Source organism: Hyaena hyaena, unplaced genomic scaffold (genome assembly GCF_003009895.1).
Source record: "Hyaena hyaena isolate Hyena2069 unplaced genomic scaffold, ASM300989v1 scaffold_529, whole genome shotgun sequence".
Classification (NCBI taxonomy): Eukaryota; Metazoa; Chordata; class Mammalia; order Carnivora; family Hyaenidae; genus Hyaena; species Hyaena hyaena.
Window position 1 is genome coordinate 507,648 of NW_024081162.1, and position 24,233 is coordinate 531,880.

Sequence of the window (24,233 nt, forward strand, 5' to 3'; positions counted from 1 at the left end):
CCAAGTGTCAGATTTTTTACTGATTGAGCCACTCAGGGCCCCTCCAATCTTTTTTAGCCAGTCTCCCAAAGAATCTGTTAAATTTTGTCTTGGACCTGCCATGTTTATAAACAATGAAGAGATACAGAGGTGAATCAGATCTGAAACTTGCCTAAAAAAGTTTGGAGAATATTAGGATTTTAGGGTAAAAATTATGCATTAGATATTAAAGGTTATATGGACCACAACAGAGAATATGTATAATTAAATCATGGGTCTAAACGATGCCTTGTCAAAATCCCTAACCTGAGATATGGAGCTGAGTATTTTAAATGGAAGATCTAAGGAAGAAAAGGAAAGAGGGAATGACTTTTGCTCTCGTTATATCCTCTCTCTAAAAAAATATTTGATACTTTTAACTACCACATTTAAATCAGTGTCTTCAAATATCTATCTTTAATCCAGTCATTCACCCTGGCTTTAGACCCCTGTTGTATAAGACTCTTAAAACATCTCAATCTGTGTAAACCACCCACACCTTCACAACAGCTCACCAATACCTCATCTCTTAATTTCCTCATCCAGCCTCCCACACCTTCACTGGTGACTCTAAGCTAAAAGCTGCAGCCTTTGACCCGGTACCATGTGGCTGAGACCAGTGAACCTCAGCCACATGACTGCATACCTTCTGCCCACTCTCCCTGCAATCTACTGAGATTTAGCCCATCAGCACCATCCTGGATGCCATCACCTTGGCATACTGAGACATAACTAGCATGCACAGTGGCTCTACCCAGCTTTGACACCAGAGTGCCAAATTCCTAGCCCATCTTTCTTGCAAATAGCTACACTCCCCCTGACACTTTAACCTCCTATATCCACACTCTTCTACACACACACTTCAATCAATCCCACAATCTGCTTGACACCCTGGTTGATGTGAAAGGGAGAGAACCCCACATTAATATGTAGAATGGTAACACTACAAGTCCGGTGACCAACTGCAGCTGGACCCCCAATGTCAACTGACATTGTTTTTACTTGGCTTCTAAGTATTTGTTCTAGATGCCATCATTCTTATCAACATCCCTGCTCAACTCCCAAACCCTTCACTCTCAGTAGCTACCCTTGAACACTGTTTAAGACAATGTATAAATAACACAAGTCAGAATGGTCAACAACTTAAGAGTTTTCCAAGCAAAAAATCTAGTGTTGACTACTCTCTTATTTTGGAAGTTTAATTTGTCCACCTATATGGTAATTTTACCACTATACTGTTTTCAAGCTACCATCTTCTCCATGTCGCTGCTTCAATTTCAGCCCTCATCTAACCTGAACAATTATCCCCTATGTAGTCTTCCTGCTTTGTTTTGTTTTTTTTTTAATTTATCCTATTCTTTAGCCTTTGACACTGTCCTCGACATGATGGTTTTAAAATCCTGAGTTTGATTCTTCCAAACACACATGAATCCTCCCTATCTTATTCTATATTTGATCTTTAAAAGTTGGTGATCTCCCCAAACACACCACAATATTCTTGGCTGACTGCTATTGCACATGCTGTTTCCTTCTAGACAACTCAGAAGGCAAGGTAAGTCTATGGAGAGGAAACACATGGCAAAAAAACATACTGATTCATTTGTTTATTCAGTCACTCATTAGACCGTAACCACTGAGAATCTGCCACATAACAGATATCATTCCAGGCCTGGGAATACATTAGGCAATAAGGTAGAAAGGTAACTCCTTTTGTGTATCTTATACTTTTTGAGTTCCCACTAGGCCTTTGTGGTCACAAATATGGGGGCCAACATTCACAGCAGGGTAGATGGTTCACATCTAAGACAACCTCAATATCATAGTGATCTTGCACATATATGGAAAAACAAAAGGAAAGGATTGGCACTATGGGGAATAATAAAGCTATAAACTATTTGATTTCATTGAACATAGCTGAACACAGTACAAAAGAGAAAAACAATAAAGGATATTTGTTAGACACACACAGGCTTTACTGCAAACTTACATGAAGTAAAGAAATGATCCATTTCAAAGGTTTCTGAAGACATTAGAGACATGTATAATAGGCAGGGAGTAGCTGAACTGATCATTGGTCTCAGAAAGACATTTAGGACCAGTGGTGAAGACTGGAGAAGGAGCCTCCTAAATAGGCATGTAGAGCTTTGCTGATGAACCCCATTAAGAAAACCTCAATCCTAGGACTCACTCATCAGAGTTAAGAGTACAGCATAAAAGGATGCTGGTTTTGTGCCTTAACACTGACCTCCAGTCATACCTCAGCACTAACCTGGGATGAAAGTCTGGGCCACTTTATAGCCACGGGATGGTAGTGGAGATTTTGTTACAAAGTAAGTGGTTACAGTCTCTTTCGACCACAAGGCATGGTGGTCAGCAGGGGATGTAGAGTGAAGGAGGCCTGGACTGACATCTCACCACAGCTAAATGTGTGACCCTTGATAAGCTGAGTTAAGGTCTCTCCATTTCTATACCTGTAAATGGGAATAATGAAAGCTCTAGCCCTAACTTTAACCAGCTGTTTACAATGATTTTTTGTAAGAACAAAATATAATTTTTAGTAAGGATTAGGTTGAACCATATGAAATTTACAATATATTATACTTTTCTTTACCTACAGAAAAGGCAACTTCATATTGTTCAATCTGATACAATGTTTAGGACTAGTTAATATCAGTTCTTCTTATTTTATTCCTTGATCTCTCTTGTAATCTTTTATATCTGGATTGACTATCTCTTTGAACTTCATGTCTAGGGATCTAAGAGCTAAAGTTAAAAGTTTTACACATTCAACCTATATTTTAATTAATATGTCAAAGTTTATAAAGGGCTTTAAGTAGTTGACTTAAATTATACCAGATTTTTAAAGTACAGTCTTCAAAATATTCCTGAATTTCAATGTGACTTAAATGCTGATGAATGCATTACAAAGATTTAGTAAACACTTTTAATCAGGGATGTCTCATTAATAGTCACTGCTTCTTTTATTTTTATTTATTTTTTATTTCCACCTTAATTTTCCATTTGCACTACTCCCACAACTGCTCTCTTCTATCAAAGGTAAGGGCAATAACACTTCTTCTTTTATTTTATTTTTTAATTTTTATTTATTTATTTATTTTTAAATTTACATCCAAGTTAGTTACCAAATAGTGTAATAATGATTTAAGGAATAGACTCCAGTGATTCATCCCCTGTGTATAATAACAACCAGTCACTACTTTTTAAATAGACCATATTACTCCGTGAGAACTGGAAGGAAATCTCAGTTTTCAAACAACTTTTATTATCAGCCACTTTTATATTAAATCAAGTAGAAATAAAACATTTATAAGTCTTTGTACTAGTGATCCAATTTACCTTCTGAATGTAGTTTAAAACACCATGACTTCTGAAGAACATTAACATATAGTTACAAAATTAATTATATAGTTGATAGTGAACATGAGCCACATTTTATTTTTTCCCTTTCCTCTTGCTTGCTTTTGAAATGAAACTCAACCCATGAAACAACTACTCCAAAGTTCAACAACAGAAAAGCTGCTTCCAAATGGATAAAACTGGACCATAACTTCACCTCAACAGTGTATCAAAACATGTCTAAAAGTTGGAATCACCTTTCTTTTTCTGTTCGGAATATATCTTCTATTAGACCACAAGCAATAAGCCATTTTTTAAAATTCTTAAAAGACCCTTCAAAACAAAAGGAATGTATTGTTGACAGTACACATTCATTTTTCTTGATGTAGTTACTATGTTTTTTTTCAAATAATTACTTCATTTGCCCATTAGATACAATGTACTGACTATATAATCCTTAGTTACAACATCTAGATGTCAATTTAGATGCATATTACTTTATAAACTGTGAAGGAATACATATAAAGTATAATTTAAGAATACTTACTTTTCACCAGGAGAGCCACAGGTAACATCAGTGACCAGAGAAAAAGCAAAATTCTCAGTCACTTCAATGAAGTGACTGAATCCCCTAGTGTCTTTGCGCTTTGGGTTACTAAGAGCACAGAGTATTTCATAAAAAAGGTTTCGATTTTCAATACTGAATGCTTGGCTTTTTCCTTCAACAGTTATCTAGAAAAAAAATTCCAGTATGAAAAAATATCTTCAAAAATACACTGCTTACATGATATGTATGGTACAGTACATGTTCTTTAACAGTTACTAAAACTAGCAGGAGTGCCTGGGTGGCTCAGTCGGTTAAGTGTCCCACTACAGCTCAGGTCATGATCTTGTGTTCATGAGTTTGAGCCCCATAGCTCAGAGCCTGGAGCCTGCTTCGGATTCTGAGTCTTCCTCTATCTCTGCCCCTCCCCTACTCGCTCTCTGTCTCTTTCACTCTCTCAAAAATAACTAAACACTAAAAAAAATTTTTAAGTAGCAAAATAAGGAAAAACCTACAAAGAATTTAAGAAAAACTGGTATAAAAATGTATTTCAAATTCACTTGCACTTTTAAAAGCATAATCATTTCTAAAGAAAAGTCATGATCAGCACATGTTTTTTATTTAATAGATGGTTGCATGGATCACTTATTCTTAACTATAATAATTAACATGAATATTAAAATTAATCTCACTTTTAGATCTACCCAAAGAATTATTTTTCTTTTGTTCAACAACTGAGGAAATAAGTACAAGAATATTTGCCAATAAGAAAGTGAGATTATTCTTGATTACCTGGCTTTCAATGAACAGAAGCCACTGCCTCTCACTGAATTTCTTACACACCAAATAAAAATATCCTTTTCTAATCAAGAGTGGTCAGCACTTCCTGGAACTCTTGCCTGTATCTGGAACTATAAGGCTTGCTAGCTTAAAGAAGTAGGTTATTCGTTGTTTGAGGGACAAGGAGAGTAGGAAGAAAATATCTTTCATGATTTATTTTGTTCTTCGTTGCCAGAATGACAGGGACCACATTGTAAAGCTATTGATTTGTTATTTCACTATTCGTATATACCTGAAAAATCTCTGTAAATTCTTCAAAATCCAGATTAGTCATCACTTTTTCTGTGATTTATACACTGTGCCTCACCTGTCAATATACATGATCAGTCTCTTTGTAACTTGCATATACCTTTATTAATGAATTTTTGACAACACTGAGATGATCTGTCTGTTGCTCCTACCAGCTGAGCTCAATGATGAAGTAGCCTATGTTCCCCATATTAGCTTTAAAGCTTTGAAATTTACTCAATGCCAAGCTAATAGCTGAACTCAAGATCCAAGTTTATAAGAATATCCATCTCAAAGATAGTAAGGAAGAATAGAGAATAATGCGCAAAGTAAAGATGATAAAAGATACAAAGTAAATTTATTTATCTGGTAACAAAACGGAGTAAATATTTAACAAACAAAAATTACAATGAAGAAAAGCAAACAGCCCACTGACTACTGAAACAATCAAACTGAATACAATGGAAAATAAGCTCAGGATATGCTTCCAGAACTCAGAGAAACTGTAACAGAGAAATAAAACAAATTCTTAAGATTACAACAAGCATATAAAATAACTGGTAGAAGCAAAAAATAAAAATAAAAAACATAAAAACCCCACAGTTCCTTGATAAGCTAAAGAAATAGTCATGTCTAAAAATGCAAAGCTTGCTTTATACTCAAAAAAAGAAACACCAACAGATGCATCTGGGTGATTGTTAAATATTATTTCAAGTGTTAAAAAAAATCCTACCAGAAACTAGATAGAAAAGAAAAATTACCAAGAGAAACAAAAATGAAGTTTGACATCAGATTTTTTTTTTATAAATGAAATGCCACAAGTCAATAGAGCAACATGTGCAGTTTTAAGAATTAAAGGTTGGCATCCATGAATGCTACAGCCACCCAACCTCCCATTCATATTCAAGGGAAACAGAAAATCTCTTCTGGTAAGCACACAATAAGAAAAACAAAATGGCTATTTATATAATCCCGGCTTTGTATGGGTGCTGTTCTCAGCAAGTTTATCTTAACTTCTCTAGTTTTCACAACAATCTTGTCAGACAAGTGCTAGTGGTACTTTATTTTGTTTCCAGATAGGGAAACTGAGGTAGAAAGAGCATCCCTAACTTGTCTGAGGGAATGGAGATGGTGAATGATCAAGCCCAGAAGGTACTTGTGAAAGCCTCCCTGCTCTGCCTCAAAACATTCCCCCACTTGCTTGTCTGAAAGTAAAAACACAGATTGATACAGTAAGCAGTCAAGTTGATCAAAATTATTGCAAGCATGAAATGCAAAGCCAGGCAAGAAAATAAAGAACTAAGTCTCAATTACTGTTAGTATGATTATAAAATAAATCCAATGTAAAAAATAATTGTTGAAAAAGGAGATGTATAATATTAAAAAGTATATGATGAAATATGCTGGCTGTATAAGGTCATTTTATAGAAACAACGATAAGAATCCCCAAATTACCAAAAATGTAGAAAACCTGAATCAACCATGGGAAAAAGTTTTAAAACTGTCAAGAGGGAAAACAAAAAAGGAAAACTCTGTTGGGGGAGGGAGACTACCAAACTCTTATAGAACAAATTATTCCTGAGCTCTTTCAATTGTTCCAGAATATAAAACTAGAGGCAACGCCTCCTGAGTGACTCATGCTTTACAAGCTTCAAAAGCCTGGAAACCAAAATCCAAAGAAATTAAAAATTTGCATATCAAATCCAGAGATCTTAAAAGACTGATAGTATTATTAAAGCAACCAACAGCATTTTAAATGATTTTCACTGCACCATGCCTAGGAAAATCAAGGGATAGAATTATTAGGTACTAGCAAAAATTGCCCAAAGCCACAGCTGGATTTTATCCAGAAAATCTTAATAGTGAATCATTTAAAGCTGTTGCTCTTTTTGACACAGTATTTGTTTCTTCTGAACATAAATAAGTAATCACTTCTAATGAGTATAATAATAATATCTAAGATTTACTGAGTTCTTCATATAAAGAAGTATATAGTGTAAGAGCAGATTCTATTTCAAATAAATTAAAATCTGAGGGGGAAATAAAACTTACAAATATGAAACAATTTCACTCAAAATAAAAGACCTTATAGGATGACGTTCAAACCAGTACTTGGAAGTTCTATTTTATACTCTTGAATTTCAGGATATCTTAGAGGTAGATAAGTATTAAGTACCTATGAGACATATGAATGCTTGCCAGATAAAGTATAGGTGACTCTATTTGAATATAAGATAAACAGCGAATAATTGTTTGGCACAAGTATATTCCAAATGCTGTTGCAAATATTTATTCTGTCATGTGTAATATACTAAATAATACATTCATTGTTTACCTGAAATTCAAAGGTAACAGGGCATCGTGTGTTTTAATGCTAAAACTTCAACCTCACTGTTGTGATTAATACATTTTCAGTGCCTGTTTCATTACTGTCTTATTTGCATTATTATAAATGTCTAAAATATCCTTTTTTTTTGCATGTTAAGAATACACCAGGCTCCTCTTAATGGCTATTATTTTTTCCCAATTTTTATTATTATAAGTAATGCTGAAATAAATATTCTATCACACATGTATTTGCCCAAATGTTTCCCACATCCATTAGCTGTCTTTTTTCTTACTCCACCGACTCCATTCAAGTTTTATTAAACTATAACTGGCATATAACATTAGTTGTCTTCTCACTTTCCTTGTGGTACATGCAGAGAGAAATTTTGTTTAACTCCAAACTTACCTATTATAAATGATTCATCCATGTTTCTATGAATATTTTCATGGTGTCAGTTTTATAATCTCTGATCTGAGATTGGAATAGTGTTTAGGATAGAGATACAGCTCTATTTTTCTTACAAATGGTTAGATCAATAATATTTAAGGGATAATAATCTTAACTCGTTAATCTGAAATGTCACTTTTACCGTGTGTGAAATTTTCATATGTGCTTGCATTTATTTCTGAACTTTCTATTCTGTTTCATTCCTGCACCAGTGTCACCATGTTTTAATCACTATAAATGCACAATACAGTTTTCATATCTGGTGTGGTGAGGTCCCTATCATTTTTCTTCTTTTACATAAAATTTCTGCCCATTCCCACATGTATATTCCCACAGGTTAACAATAACATCATTCTGTCCAGGTTAAAAAAATACAAAATAACTGATATTTTGATAGGGATTATATTGCATTTATAGGTTAATTTATAGAAAACTGTTGTCTTCATTATATCGAGTCTTCCTGTTGTTGAACAAGGTATAGATTTCTATTTACAATTACGAAAAAAGTTAATGATATTTCTTCATGAGTTTCTTTCATAATTCAGTTTTATTTGTCACAGAATACAATGAAAAGCAAACAATGTACCTCTAATCAATGCTAGTTAAAGAAATGTTGATTCTACACCAATAATATACACTTCTCTTCTGTAACTTATTGTGGAAAAAAAGAATGGAATGTCCTTATCTTCTCTAAAGCATATGAAACAAGGTTCTCTTTTCTAAAATGTAGCTACTGTGCATTCTTTCCCTCTTCTTGGCCAAAATCAACTTTTTATTGGCCTATGCCATTTCATTATTAGAAAGTTTAAGTAACAATATTTCCCACAGTGAATTTTTTTAAGTTTATTTATTTATTTTGAGAGAGAGGGAGTGCCTACGAGTGGAGAAGGGGCAGAGAGAGGGACAGAGAATCCCAAGCAGATTCTATGCTGTCAGCACAGAGCCTGATGCAGGGTTTGATCCTATGAACCATGAGATGACAACGTGTGCAGAAATCAAGAGTCAGATGCTCACCTGACAGAGATACCCAGGAACCCCATCCCATAGTGAATTCTTATCTCTAGAACTTTCTCTGCATGAAATTGCAGTCAATTCTCTTTGCTTTACGAGCTAGTTGGCAAGACTCCCTCTTCTTGCCTGTGTGCTTTATAATTTTCTTTTCTACTCCTCAGACATCATATTTTAAGAGACAACATGAAAAGTAAAACAGGAATGATAATCTAAAACCCCACTGTTAGCATTTTAAATATTATTTTAATTTTTAAAAAATTTTTTAAATGTTTTATTTATTTTTGAGAGAGAGAGACAGCGTGAGCAGGGGAGGATCAGAGAGAGAGGGAGACACAGACTCCAAAGACAGGCTCTAGGCTCTGAGCTAGTCATCAGCAAAGAGCCCAACGTGGGGCTCGAACCCATGAACCATGAGATCATGACCTGAGCCAAAGTTGGACATTTAACCGACTGAGCCACCCAGGCACCCCAATGTTTTAAATATTTTTTTTTCTTAAATAGTTTAATTGTCAAGTTGGTTTCCATATAACACCCAGTGCTCATCCCAACACATGCCCTCCTCCATGCCCATCACCCCCCTTCCCCTCTCTCCCACCCCCATCCACCCTCAGTTTGTTCTCCACATTCAAGAGTCTCTCATGGTTTGCCTCTCTCCCTCTCCCCAACTATTTTTCCCCTTCTTCTCCCCCATGGTCCTCCATTAAGTTCCTCCTAATCCTCCTGTACGTGCAAACATATGGTATCTGTCCTTCTCTGCCTGACTTATCTCGCTCAGCATAACACCCTCAAGTTCCATCCAACCAACATTTTAAATATTTAAAGCGTCACCTCACCATGTAAAAATACAGCATTTATAAATTCATAGGTATGCATTCAAAAATTTTCATACTTGTATGTAAACATACTGATAAGAAATATCTTGATTAAGAAAGTTCCAAATAAGTCTCCATAGAGTCTTTTCCTTTAATCATAATTCCTTTCAGATTTCATCTATCATTTACATTTTTAGGATCTTGCATTTCCACTTAATTTCATTATTTGCATTATGGTAAATAAATAAATGGGTTAAAAATAAGGCCCAGTTGATCTAAGTCTGCATCAGTTTGAATGCCTGAAATCATCTGGTCATTCCTTATTTCTCCTTCTCTGAGAGAAGGTGCCCTGTTTACTGCCCAGGAGGAACAGAAAATATGCAGAGAACAACAGCTCCTGTTCCATGTCTAGTCCAACTCCTTTCTATGGACTCAGAAAACTGAGATGAAATCTCACAAGACATTTGTCCAGTCTGGAGATTAGCTTCTGACATCTGGTGCCCCCTTTCAGACAATCGGCTGTCCTTGCCACTACAGTAGATTACTGATTATACTCCAGGCTTAAGACTGAACTTTCCAGACAGACATCAGTAAAAGTACAGTGTCTGATATGATGAATTCCATTCTTATGTTCAGAAATTTAACCCTAGCAAATTTTATAACTGACATTATTAACTGTTTTTCTTTATTTTTTTTAAATGAAACTTTACTAATCCAGCTAATGTTTGCTAATGTTTGCAAGGACATCTTACCTTGTCTGTTAAGTGCATCACGGCACTGAGCTGTTCATCTGTGTTCTCCATGGCCACTTTCATGCTGATGCTGTGGAGTACTCTGTTAAGAATGTCACCATCCAGGGGCTGCTGTAACTGATCGGCAAGTCCCCAAAAGGACTGCGAATCCGCATCAGAGACAAGAGTGATGTTAGCAGTCCCATATACTTTATCAATTCTGGCCCTACCTTTTGGGTCAAAAAGCACAATCTGGAAGCGTTTAGGAAAAGGATTTAAAGACCCTGTGTCTGGTGTTAGGATGACATCCAATATGGTGTTCCTCTGGCCAGGTTCAAAGACCAAAGTGCCTTCAGTTCTCACAAAATCCTTCCCTGAAAGAGCTGGAGAAATGAGAGTACGGCCAATTTTTTCAGCACTCCTCAACTCCTGGAAATTAAACAACACCGCAGAAGTGAAATTGTAGCACCTCTTGTCCTCAACAAACTCTTACTTCTTAAACAAACCTTATTTCTCTTAAACTGATGGGCCATAACAACGTTAATACTAAAGCATGGGTTTTTACATTTGTTCTAATCTCCTAAGATAAATTAGAGAGATAAATACACATAACAGTGATGAGATTAGGAAAGACAGATGCCGTAGAACAGCTCAAGGAAGAGAAGTAGAAAAGAGAAGCCACTATCGCCTCGTGGAACTTCTGCAATTGTAAACACACTGAAAACTGGTTTATTTTTTATTTTTATTTTTTTAACATTTGTTTATTTTTTAAAAGACAGAGAATCAGTACAAGAGAGGCAGAGAGAGAGGGCATCACAGAATCCAAAGCAGGCTCCAGGCTCTGAGCTGTCAGCACAGAGACACATAAGGGGGTTGAACTCATGAACAGCAAGATCATTACCTGAGCCAAAGTCATACACTTCACTGACTGAGCAACCCAGGCACCCCTGAAACCTGTGCTTTAAGTAACACATGCTGCATAATAAAAGTATGGAGGAAATGAGGGAATATTTACATTTTCTACCTCACTTAAAAAAATCTGGAAGATGAAGTTTGGAGGAGTACAAAGAAGGAAGAGGGAAAGAAGGAGGCAGAAAATACTGGTCTACTGTTGGTTACACCAGAGATATGAAAATGTCCTAAAGAATAAGGTCCTGGCCACATGTACCTCTGAATTTCTTCAAATTATGGTTATTAAAAGTTTTGTTTTTTTTTTTAAGTGCAGCCTGGGGACTTAGTCAAGAAAGAACAAAAGTATTGTATAATTATTCACAACTGAGCCAACAAATATTAAACCCTAGTTAGTACATGCTGGAATACTATGGATGCAGATGTGAACACAGAATACCTGTATTCATGAACCTATTCTAGCAGAAGATATAGGGAGTACAAAAGTTAGAGAACTAACAATATAATTTTACATGAAGATAATTTTTTTTTGAAGAAAAATAAGACTAGCCAAGTAGATACAGGGTGATGTAAGGATACCATTTTAAATAAGGCTGGTCATTGAAGCTCCTGATGTGAAATGTGAGCAGAGACCTTAGTGGCATAAGGAAACGAGCCATATAGGATCTGGGGGGAAATTTTCTAGGCAGAAGGAATAGCAACTGCCCAAGTCCCGAGATGGGAACCTTCTTAAAATGTTAGCGGAAGAACCAGGAGGCCAGTGTGATCAGAAGGATGGAAGTAGAAGAAGCTGACATCAGACAGGTGGGCAGGGTCAGACCATGTACATCCATTACACAGAGAATGGCAGGAAGACACTGGAGGATTCTAGCAGAACAATGACACATTTTATTTCCTATTTTCATGAGTATGCTGGCTCTTGTGCATAGGCTAGAGCAGAGGATGGGCATGAACACTGGGAGAAGAGATAGAGGACATTTCTGCATTACTTCATGCAAAACACAGCTGTAGGCCAATTTAAAAATAACTGTAATCGGTGATATTTTCATGGTCTCACATCCTTATATTCCTTAAATTTATGTCACAAATACATACATATAAAGGAGCTTATGTTAAGACTATAGTATTTATATACTGAGAATGCTGACCCACCAAAGGTATGCATGTTACAGCTACTATTTAACTATATTATTATAATCTATTTAAAGCAAAACGAAAATTGTTATCTTTGTAACAGTATAGTAACTTAGTCCATAATTATTTTCTCATCCTTGCCAGCTCCTAGAAAATAGAATTTTATATCTTTGCCTTCCAGTAACATGCCCAGCATTCAGAGAGAAAAAATGCAGTGGCAATGAAAGAACAGGAAAATAAAATACCAGAAAGGTGAGACTTTACTTTCCATTTTTTAATTACATTTTTTTTTTAATTTTCAGATAACTGTAGTTTCACATGCAGTTATAAGAGTGATCTCCTGCACCCTTTATTCCATATCACTCATTGGTAACATCTTATATAACTGCAATATATCATGTCCAGCATATTGACATGGATATAGCCAACATACAGAACATTTTCATCATCACAGGGATCCTTCATGTTGATTTTCAGAGTGGTCATGAAAATGCTATGAGTTACATACTTGTGACAGCATGTGTTTTTCAAGGAATCATTTATGGCAAATCTAGAAAGAATACAGGTGAATGTGATGGAGATACTGGCATTCAGATTCTTGCTTGAGCAACTTCAACCTCACTGTCATTTGAGCACATGAACTGTTTTAAATGTGGCTCAAATCTCTTTAGGATCTGTGCTTCATCTCCAGTCCCTCTTCTACTCTACAAAGTAGTCAGCATATGATGGTATCTGCCTCAATGGAGAAGAGAATAAAACATACACTTTTTCCCATTCCTCTTCATATCTTACTTAAATGCTCAAAAGAAAAAAATACTAAAATCTCCTCACCATGAATCAAAATATCTCACTTTGTGTCCATATCACTTCAAGGCTATTTAGAATGAAGTTTCTCCCTTTCTTTTTTAAAAAAATATTTATTTTATTACTTATTTTTTTGAGAGAGAGACACAGAGAGAAAATTCCAAGCACGCTCCACGTTGTCAATGTGGAGCCCAATGCAGGGCTCGAACTTACAAACCATGAAATCATGACCCGAGCTGAAACCAAGAGTCAGATGCTTAACTGACTGAGCCACAAAGATGCCCCACGGAATGGAGTTTATTTCCAGAGTTTCCCATGATAGTTTTGTCTTCTTGTGCGCCAAGCTATGGAGTCTGTCATAAAGGTAAACTTTTCTACCTAGCAGGCTTCCAGACAGGTCACTACCCACAGTTCTGGTTCTAATCTCTCATCGCTGACCCATGTGATGGCTACAGAGACTGGCTGCACATCAATTGTACTTTATGCACAGAATGTTCTACATGTTTGAGCCACCCAACAATGATCCACCCAAGTACATACTATGTAGCACTTTGTAAAAACAATGACAGCAACCACTTTTGAAACCTTGAAGCCTAAAGTGTCGCCAGGTTCGAAATCTTGAAACAAGGGAAATGGCAGCATTAAGCAAAATGATAGTTTTCAAACTGTGGATTTCTTCAAGTTCGATGAGTCAAGGGGGGAAAAAAAGGAGGGTCGAGGTGGGCAAACTCTAATCCCCACAACTGTGCTTCAGAAGCAGAGTGATACACACTTTTGTTTTAATGTATTAGTGTTTTGCTACTAAAACAAAGTTTAAAGAATAATGCCAGAAAGGTGTGTGGTTCTGTCTGGACCAATCCCAGGGTCTGGTCACTTAGAGTCACAGCATTGCTTCTGGGTCCCTGGTACCCACCTACTCTCTCCCTTCTCCCCAGTAAGAGGGCTGTGGAAAATGGCCGTGAGATACCTCATGAACTCATGGCTTTAAAGAAACCTAAAGATCAATTAGAGTGTGAAGTTTCGGAGAAGTAAATTTTCAACCAGTTCAGATATAGAACATAACAAAGAACTCTTACTTGTTGTGTCTGGTCTTTCTCAGTTACATTCTGAAAAAGTTTTAACTCTCTAGAGACTTTATAGAATAGATTTATGTAAGACATTTTGCATTGTATTGTCACCTTTAAAAAAACAAACAAACCATTAAAGACTATCACTTTAAAATGTGGCCTAAGTGAAGCCGAACTATTTCATGGACAAAGCTTAATGTAATAAATATAGTGTGAATTAGGATGGTACCATGAGAAAATAACGAACCAATTATTCTTTTTCATGACACATGTTACAAGTAAAAATGAAACTCTTCATGCGGGTTAATATACATTCCATGCTCACCTGGGTACTGAAGTTAACAGACATCCTGAGTCCTGTCCCAGAATCTCTGGCCACTTGCAAGCTGATGAAAGTGGCCTTCTTATGAGCCACTGGCAGTCGAGAACCCACAGAAAAATACACAAGGCTCTGAGGTTCGTCACTCCGTAAGAATTTAATTTGTGCAAATCTGGCGCTATTGTTTATTGCTGCCCCGGCACTTACTTCATACAATTCCACAAAAAAAGGCATTTCAACTTGAGGCATCTGACAATTAAAAAAAGAAAAAAGGATGATTACTAATATGTTTCTATTTTCAGATAATCATAATGTTCAGAAATTGTATTTATATGCATACTTATAAAAATAAACATATCTGGAGATACGGTCAGTAGAATCACGGGATCAAATTCTTATGTTAGATTATAATGGGGTTTATGTTTTCAGTTTTTCTTTAAGGAACACCTTTGCTCTCCTGGGTGAGCTTCTTCCTAGGACATCAGTCTCAGGAGACAACCTATGTGTACTTCAGTAAGCAAGAGGATAAATAAAACAAATACAATGACATGCTATTTAGGAGTTAAAAGGAATGAACCATTTCAATACTTTTCAACATGAATGGATCTGAAAACATGCTAATGTGTAAAAAAAATAAAGTTACATAATGATATATACAGCATGATACAATAAATCTAAAATTTAAATTAGATAAAACTTACTGCAAAATGTTAAAGGATATGCATTTACGTAAGGATTTGAAAAGAAAAAAAAAGAAAAGAAAGAAAAGAAAAGAGGCTCCTAGTTATGGAATGAATGGGAATAAAAGGCACTGCATAGGGAATACAGTCAATGGTACTGTGGTGATATTGTGTGGTGACAGATGGTAGCTACACTTGTGAGCACAGCATCATGTATAAAGATGCTGAATCAGTATGTTGTATATCTGAAATAAATGTGACATTGTGTGTCAATAATACTCAAAAAAAACTAAAAAAATAATAAATGACAAAGTCTTGCATATCAAATAAAAAAATCCCCAAAGTATCACAGTAGTTGGCTCAGGTAGAGGGGTTGGGTTGGGCAGGGCATGGAGGTGGAGAATCATGCTGGGCATAAAGGAAATAGAAAGCTTCAACTTTGTAAGGTTTCATTTTTAAAAGGTTATACAGAAATATGACCAAATATTGACAATAGTCAATTCTGTAATTTTATGTATTTTTCAAAATGTTCCCAAATTCAGTATCAAGTAAATCTAAATTTAGTCTAAATTTAGTCTGCTGGGTATAGTATGTCATGTTTCATCTCAGTTCTTAACAATCTCAAAAAACTTCTTCTCTAAAGCCTGAATTCATTTTGTAACGTACTGTCACTCACCTGTTTTTTTACATATTCACTCTTCCACAGTAATCTAAAAATCTTAGCAGTACCCGGCATAACTCAATAAAGCTATGCCAATACCTTTCACAACTAAATGTGCGATTGTCTAATTTGACACAATTCATTATTTTTACCTATCAGGGGCTTTTTTCATCATTTGTTTTGTGATCATTTTAATGAGAATCATTATGTCATGAAGCAATAAAATGAACTTTAATAGCAACCAAGAGTAAGTCAAATCTTAGTCACACAGTAAACGAACTTAATCTCATTTTATTATCTGAAGAAATAGATTTAGCCTCCCATGGCATATATCATTCTTTTACTTTTCCTGATCAACTGTCAGTGGTATTGAAATATGGAAAGAACAGTACTCTTCCTACCTTTGAGAAACTAAATTTGCAAATACAATAAACTAAAACACTAGAAAAGTATGGGTAACTATATTCAGGAATTATTATTCCCTAATGGCCAAGTGAGCTTGAATTCACAATAATTTCATTTAACTCAGGATGTCAGCATATTACATTCCAACACAGACTCTTGTCTTTATTTTCCAGTGAAATATTTCTTTGCTTTGTGATGATGATTAGAACATATAACCACTCAGAGTCAAAAGAATATGTTATAATCTAAGTAAAGAACGATCTAAAATGAACAGTATGCCAACACATAGTTAGACCAGAGACAAAATGAATCTTCGAGTTTTATAACAAAATACTCAAACAATCTGCCTGAATTATATGTGGAAACCAAAATTCTCAGATCGTATCTGGACCTCTCTAGACTTGTACATGACATGGAGACCTCACAAGAACCTCACAAGCCAAAGGTTGCTTTCCTCATCAGGTCAGAAGCATTCCAGGGTAAGCTTTTGCTCAATTACTATATAATTATTTCTCATGGGCCCAGATCTGCTCAGAGGCAGAGTAATAATAAAATGATATCTTACTTAACTATTTTTTAAAATATCTGCAACAAATGTTTATACAATCTGTCTACCTTAAACAGATTTTGTAGGTTAAAAGCATGCCTCCTAAGTTAATTATCACCTTTACACATTTTGCTAATATAGAACCATTAAGTAAAGGAGCAGGGGAAGGGGAAATGGTCTGGAATTTAAATGACATGATCTTGGGCAAATAACTTACTAGGGAAAGTTACTTAAATTCTTCGTAACTTCATAATGAAAGTAGTACTGAATAACTGTAGAAATGATAAATACGGATATGACAGAGTAGAAAAACATTATGCTGAGGGTCGGGGGACTGGTATGAATTTAGGAGAAACCACCATCAATCAGTGATGTCATTCCACGGTGTTATGTTTGTGAAGTTATAATAACTGGTGTTGATGTAGCTACTTTTCAAGTCACTGAGTTGCCTCAGGCTCCATCCCCATCCACTCTGAACAATGGTAATAAAACCCTTTCTTATGAAGGACCAACTCCTTCCAAGAACTGTGCAAGGAACCTCTCTCATTCACTATCACATTGAATCTAATAATGCTATGACTAACCCCATCAAACACGGGAGGCTCAGGAAGGCTAAGCAACTTGTCTAATGTCACTGAGCTAACTAGGGGAAGAGCTAAGATGTGAACCCAGGTCTTCTATCATTAGAGTCCAAACTCTTACCACTATTTTCCTGAATAAGTTCAGTATCCTTGAAACCTGTTCTTTATTTAAAAATGAAGAGATGATTCTCAGGTCTTCTGGGACCTCCAAATAATCTCACAAAGCTTACTACAGAAAAACATGGTTGCTGAACCAGACTCATTTACATCTCTAGGTATCAGTTTATGATACATAAAAAGAAGAATTTGAACTGGATGAGGAAGAAGTTTCCTTCTAGTCACATAATGTCAGATGCTAAAATGCATATTGGAAGCTAACCGTACATTCCGGAAAATACTTTTTTATTCTTCTAAGCATATAACCTTCTTCCTTCTTCGCCCTTTTAAATTTCCTCTTGCTGAAACTGGAATGTGTATTACTCTTACTTGTACCTCACTTTTTGACAGTTGGGAAGACAATGAGAAGAAAATGCCTTGAAAATTAGCTGCTTCTCAGGATGCAGAGGAAAACTTAGCTCTATGTTTTGAGTATTATATTAGAAAGAGAAGATGTGAGACCAAATTCTTTCTTTTACCTAACTGAAACTACTTAGATATGGTTTTAGTAGCATTTCCCTCATTAGGAAAAAGGATACAGATGGCTAGCATCCTAGGCACTGTCCGCCACATTTCCTTAATCCATAATTATAATATCTTTAGTATTTAGGACTTCCCTTGGTAACTCCTGCCAATAGGGCAAACCCAGAGGAAGCACTCTCTTCTCCAACCTACAACTCTACCCAACCATCTCCCTTCCTTGCAGCTTCTCCAAGACCACCTCTGCTTGGCTCTTTTCTTTCCCCTCTCTCTCCTGCAGGAAGAGACCCCCTTCAAATAGGATTCTCTGTCTTTCAGGATCTCTATCTATAATACCTGCCTGCTGTCACCAATAAAGTGTTTCTACTCAGTGAAAGTCATTTTTTATTAAATACTAACCAGTCTCACTTTATAAGAACCAAGACAGTAAAAGGTGGATAAAGATATTTGTCCAAATAGCAATATAGGATTGAATTGACTTTGATCTCAAAAGATTTTTCTTACAATTATAAGGTTGACACCAGCATATGAGATACAATTTTAAGTCTAGTGAGATCTAGTCAAGATTGCAATTTACCAAAAATCCTACCTGAAATAAAATGCACAATAGAATTGTCACTAACTCCTGTATACAACACATACTTACGGAGGATGATGGGAGGGCTGCAGAAACAAATAAAATCATGTTCTAATTTTCAAGCAGATAAGAGTCCAACAGTTAAGATAAAATATGCATATGCTTCAACCCTACAGATAACCAGTAACCTCCATTAATAAGGTACAAAGTCTTTGTAAATTTAGAGACTTAAGAATTCTAACTGGAGATATCAGGGGAGGTATCATGGAAGAAATGGTATTTTGATTAGTCTCTAAGGGAGAATTAGGAAATATGGGTGGTGAGGGTTGAAAGCACAAAACTATTTGAACAAGGCCTAGAAGAGGACTTACATGTTTTCAAGTAGAATGGCATCAAATGTTTTGAATATTGACACTTTGGTGCAATAAAATCTATTTAACAGCTAATGAAACTCCTCAAGACAAGTAAAATATGATAAAATGATCTATTAAATTAGAAAAAATCAGTGGGGAGGTTGGGACCGGCAAAATGGCAGAGAAGTAGGGAGCTCCATGCATTTCACTTGCACTCATCTCTCAAACTGAGAAGGCCTAAAGTCATAAGACACTGAGCCAGAGGAGTTTGGGAAGAGAAAGAGAGAGTACACTGGGAAGAACCTCATAAGTACGAGTCGAGGGGAAAGGAAAGAGAAGCTGAGATTGCTCACAGAACCGTCCTGGAGAAGAGAAAAACCTCAGCTTGGAAATAGAGTGTTTTTTAGTTCTGGCTGGGGTGCTAACTTTGAATTAGGTGCCCCCAGTCCCAGAAGGCACCAGGAAAAACTGCTCTGCTGCGCTCCCAGCACCATCTCCAGCAGAGGAGCGGATGCACTGGCCTGAGGCTGCTATGTTCCCCACATGCACGCATGCCACGCGGGGCGTGGAGTCCTCAGGTCCCAGGTTGTATCGCTGCTTGACCCCCAGCAGATCTGAGGCTGCGACACTTCCCTCACCCCCCAGGCGACCCCTAGCAGCAGGGAAGCAGTGACCTGCAGGACTGTTTCGGGCAGTATAAACAAAGCCCTCGGACTGGGACCTGGAAACGGGGCGGGACGCAGGGCATAGAACTCAGCCCACCTTGGCTGCGTCCTCAGCAAGGCAGATAGGACCCAAACAAGTGATTTGCAATGCTGAGTTGAGAAGAGACTGGAGCGATGATGCCGTTTTTTCTCGCCACAAACACCAAGGCGGGGCCTCAGGGAGTGGCCAGCAGGACACACTGGAGGGGGACACAGTGGAGGCGAGACCTGCCTACGCCAAACCACACCCATCCCCGCCCATCTCTGACAGAGAGCTGTTTTTGATGTCGTTATTGTTGGTTTTACCTGAGCCCGGGGCAAGACCAACACAGATACACAGCCATGATTAAACCTAGATAGATAATCCTTTCTACTCAGATATAAACTCCCTTTTCTCATTCCTAACCCTCCACTCTGCTGGTCGGGGCACTCTGGTCACTGGTTGGCTTAAACAGTCACATTTAATCCATTCTCTAGACGTACACTTTACACCTTCACCACTACCTTTTTCTCTCTCTCTGGAGTAATCAGACTATATAGTTTCTCTGAGTGCCTCTTAGTCTCTCTGCCTGGGCATTTCACTTCCAATTTCACTTCCTCCCTGCCCTGTCATTTCTCCCTTTACATATGCTCTTCCATCAACACTGCATATACCTGGCTCTTTATTTGTAGCTGAGAATTCTGGTTTTATGCCTTCAGACTGTCCTTTGTCTTTTGGGTTTTTCTTTTTTCTTTTCTTCTTTTTTCAATTTGTTATTAATTTTAATTTTTATTATTTGTCTTCCCTCCTTCCTCTTTTTTTTTCTTTTTTGTATTGCTTTGGTTTTTGTTCTCTTCTTTTTTTGCTTTTTCTTTTTCCCTTTCAGTTTGCGTGTTTGTTGGATTTGTCTGTGTGTTTGTGTACCTTTGTTCCCTGTATGGTTGACGGTTTTCTTTTTCCAGGGCTACCTCAAGAAACAAGCTAAAGTACACATGATGGACGGTCCCAAATACCGCTACAAGTAGGGAAACAATTTAACCAAAGCCCAACAAGAGAAAGCAAGAAACATCATTCAAAGAACACTTCCTGAACGGACAGGCCCTGGACAATCAAAGAGCTCTCTTTAATACAGGAGAACCCACAGTGGCAGAGTGTACAAGCTTTTAAAATTAACACGAGATAGCAAACCAAAATGATGAAACGGAAGAACTCTCCTCCAAAGAATCTCCAGGAAGAAATGACAGCTAAAGAACTGCTCAAAACAGATATAAGCAACATAACTGAACAAGAATTTAGAACAACAGTAATAAAATTAATCGCTGGGCTTGAAAAAAACATGGAAGACATCAGAGAAACTATTGCTACAAAGACTATGGAGCTCAAAAATAGTTATGATGAATTTAAAAATGCCATAAATGAGATACATAATAATAAGGAGGCATCTAATACACAGACTGAAGAGGCAGAAAGGAGAATAAGTGATTCAGAAGACACATATATAGAAAAAGAGGAGCTGAGAAAGAGAGAAACTGATTCAAGAACATGAAAGAAGAGATCGAGAGCTCAGCGATACAATCAAACAGAACAATATCCATATCAAAGGAATCCCAGAAGAGGAAGAGAGAGGAAAAGGTGCTGAAGGAGTCCTTGAGCAAATTATAGCAGAGAACTTCCCCAATTTGGGGAAGGAAACAGACATTGAAATCCAAGAGGCACAGAGAACTCCCCTAAGACGTAATCTGAATCAATCTTCTGCATGACATATCATAGTGAAACTGGCAAAATATAGGGACAAAGAGAGAATTTTGAAAACAGCTAGGGAGAAAAGGGCCCTAACATACAAAGGGAACCCTATCAGAGTGGTGACAGACCTATCTAATGAAATTTGGCAGGCCAGATAGAAATGGCAGGAGATCTTCAATGTGATGAACAGAAAAAATACACAGCCAAGAATCCTCTATCCAGCAAGCTTGTCATTCAGAATAGAAGGAGAAATAAAAGTCTTTCCAAATAAACAAAAATTGAAACAATTTGTCACCACTAAACAAGCCCTATAAGAAATCCTGAGGGGGGCTCTCTGAGGGAAATGCTGCAAGGAAGGAAAGATACAAGAGACACCACCACAAGCATGAATCCCACAAAGGACACAATGACTCTACACCCATATATTTCAATAATAACACTGGATGTAAATGGGCTGAATGCTCCAATCAAAAGACATAGGGTAGCAGAATGGATAAAAAAACAAAATCCAGAGGTGCCCGAGTGGCTTAGTTGGTAAAGCATCCGACTTTCGCTCAGGTCATGATCTCGTGGTTCGTGGGTTCGAGCCCCGCGTCAGGCTCTGTGCTGACTGCCAGCTCAGAGCCTGGAGCCTGTTTCAGTCTGTGACTCTTTCTCTCTCTGACCCTCCCCTGCTCACGCTCTCTCTCTCTCTCCTAGAAATAAATAAAACATTAAAAAAAAAATTTTAAAAACAAAAAAACAAAATCCATCTATTTGCTGTCTATAAGAAACTCATTTTAGACCTGAGGACATCTACAGACTGAAAGTAAGGGGATGGAGAAATATATATCATGCTACTGGAAGGCAAAAGAAAGCTGGAGGAGCTATACTTATATCAGACAAACTGGACTTAAAATTAAAGGCAATAACAAGAGATGAAGAAGGCATTATACAGTAATTACAGGGTCTATCCATCAGGAAGAACTAACAATTATAAATGTCTATGCACCGAATACGGGAGCACCTAAATATCTAAAACAATTAATCACAAACAGAAACAATCTTATGGATAAGAATGTGCTAATAGCAGGGGACTTTAATACTCCACTTACAGCAATGGATAGATCAACTAGGCAGAAAATCACTAAGGAAACAATGGACTTGAATGACACATTGGACCAGATGGATCTGACAGATATATTTAGAACTCTACAACCTGAGGCCGTGAAATTCACTTTCTTCTCAAATGCGGATGGCACATTCTCCAAGATAGATCACATACTGGGACATAAAGCAGCCCTCAATAAATATAAAAGAATTGAGATCATACCATGCACACTTTCAGATCACAATGCTATAAAAACTTTAAATCAATCACAGGAAGAAGTCTGGAAAACCTCCAAAAACATGGAGGTTAAAGAACAACCTACTAAAGAATGAATGAGCCCATCAGGAAATTAGAGAAGAAATTAAAAAATATATGGAAACAATTGAAAAATAAAATACAACAATCCAAACTCTATGGGATGTGGCAAAGCAGTCCTAAGAGGAAAGTACACAGCACTCCAGGCCAATTTCAAAAAATTAGAAAAAGCACAGGTGTAAAATCTTACAATATACTTAGAGGAACTAAAGGGAGAGCAACAAGAGCACCCCAAACCCAGTAAGAAAAGAGAAATAATAAAACACAGGACAGAAATAAACAATATAGAAACCAAAGAAACAGTTGAACAGATAAATGAAACCAAGAGTTAGTTTTTTGAAAAAATAAACAAAACTGACAAACCTCTAGCCAGGCTTCTCAAAAAGAAAAGAGAGAGCACTCAAATAGACAAAATCATGAATGAATTGGACTTATTACAACCAACTCCTCAGAAATGCAAGCAATTATCAGGGAATACTATGAAAAATTATATGCCAACAAACTGGACAACTTAGAAGAAATGGACAAATTCCTAAACACACACTCACTACCAAAATTCACACAGGAAGAGATAGAGAATCTGAACAGACCCATAACTAGTGAGGCAATCGAATCAGTGATCAAAAATCTCCCAACAAATAAGAGCCCTGGGCCAGATAGCTTCCCTGGAGAATTCTACCAGACATTTAGAACAGAATTAATACCCATTCTTCTCAAGCTATTGCAAAAAATAGAAATGGAAGGAAAACTTCTGGACTCATTTTATGAAGCCAACATCACTTTGATTCCCAACCCAGACAGAAACCCAGCAAAAAAAGAGAACTATAGGCCAATATCCTTGATGAATACGGATGCAAAAATCCTCAACAAGATACTTGCAAATCGAATCCAACAGCACATAAAAAGAATTATCCACCAAGATCAAGTGGGATTCATTCCTGGGTTACAGGGCTGGTTCAATATTTGCAAATCAACATCAACAAAAGAGAAGCTGAAAACCATATGATCCTGTCAACAGATGCAGTAAAAGCATTTGACAAAATACAACATCCCTTCTTAATAAAGACCCTCGAGAAAGTCGTGATAGAAGGAACTTACTTAAACATCATAAAAGCCATCTATGAGAAGCCCTCAGCTAACATCATTCTCAATGCGGAAAAACTGAGAGCTTTCCCCCTGAGATTAGGAACACGTCAGGGATGTCCACTCTCACCACTGTTGTTGAACATAGTGCTGGAAGTCCTAGCATCACCCATCAGACAACAACTGGAAATAAAAAGCATCAGAATTGGCAAAGAAGAAGTCAAACTTTCACTTTTCAGAGACGACATGATACTCTACATAGAAAACCTGACAGACTTCACCATAAGCCTACTAGAACTTATCCATGAATTCAGCAAAGTGGCAGGAT

General features: G+C 36.8%; 1 protein-coding gene across 1 annotated transcript in view; it reads right to left on the reverse strand.

Moving 5' to 3' along the window:
• ADGRV1 (adhesion G protein-coupled receptor V1) overlaps nt 1-24,233 on the reverse strand; it is a 500,208-nt gene that overhangs the window by 296,186 nt on the left and 179,789 nt on the right. Inside the window, exons 79-81 of the mRNA XM_039255493.1 lie at nt 14,557-14,799; nt 10,339-10,746; nt 3,923-4,107 (exon numbers count right to left, since the gene is read on the reverse strand). Coding sequence (XP_039111424.1) covers nt 3,923-4,107; nt 10,339-10,746; nt 14,557-14,799 — 836 coding nt within the window. The remainder of the gene's footprint in view (nt 1-3,922; nt 4,108-10,338; nt 10,747-14,556; nt 14,800-24,233) is intronic.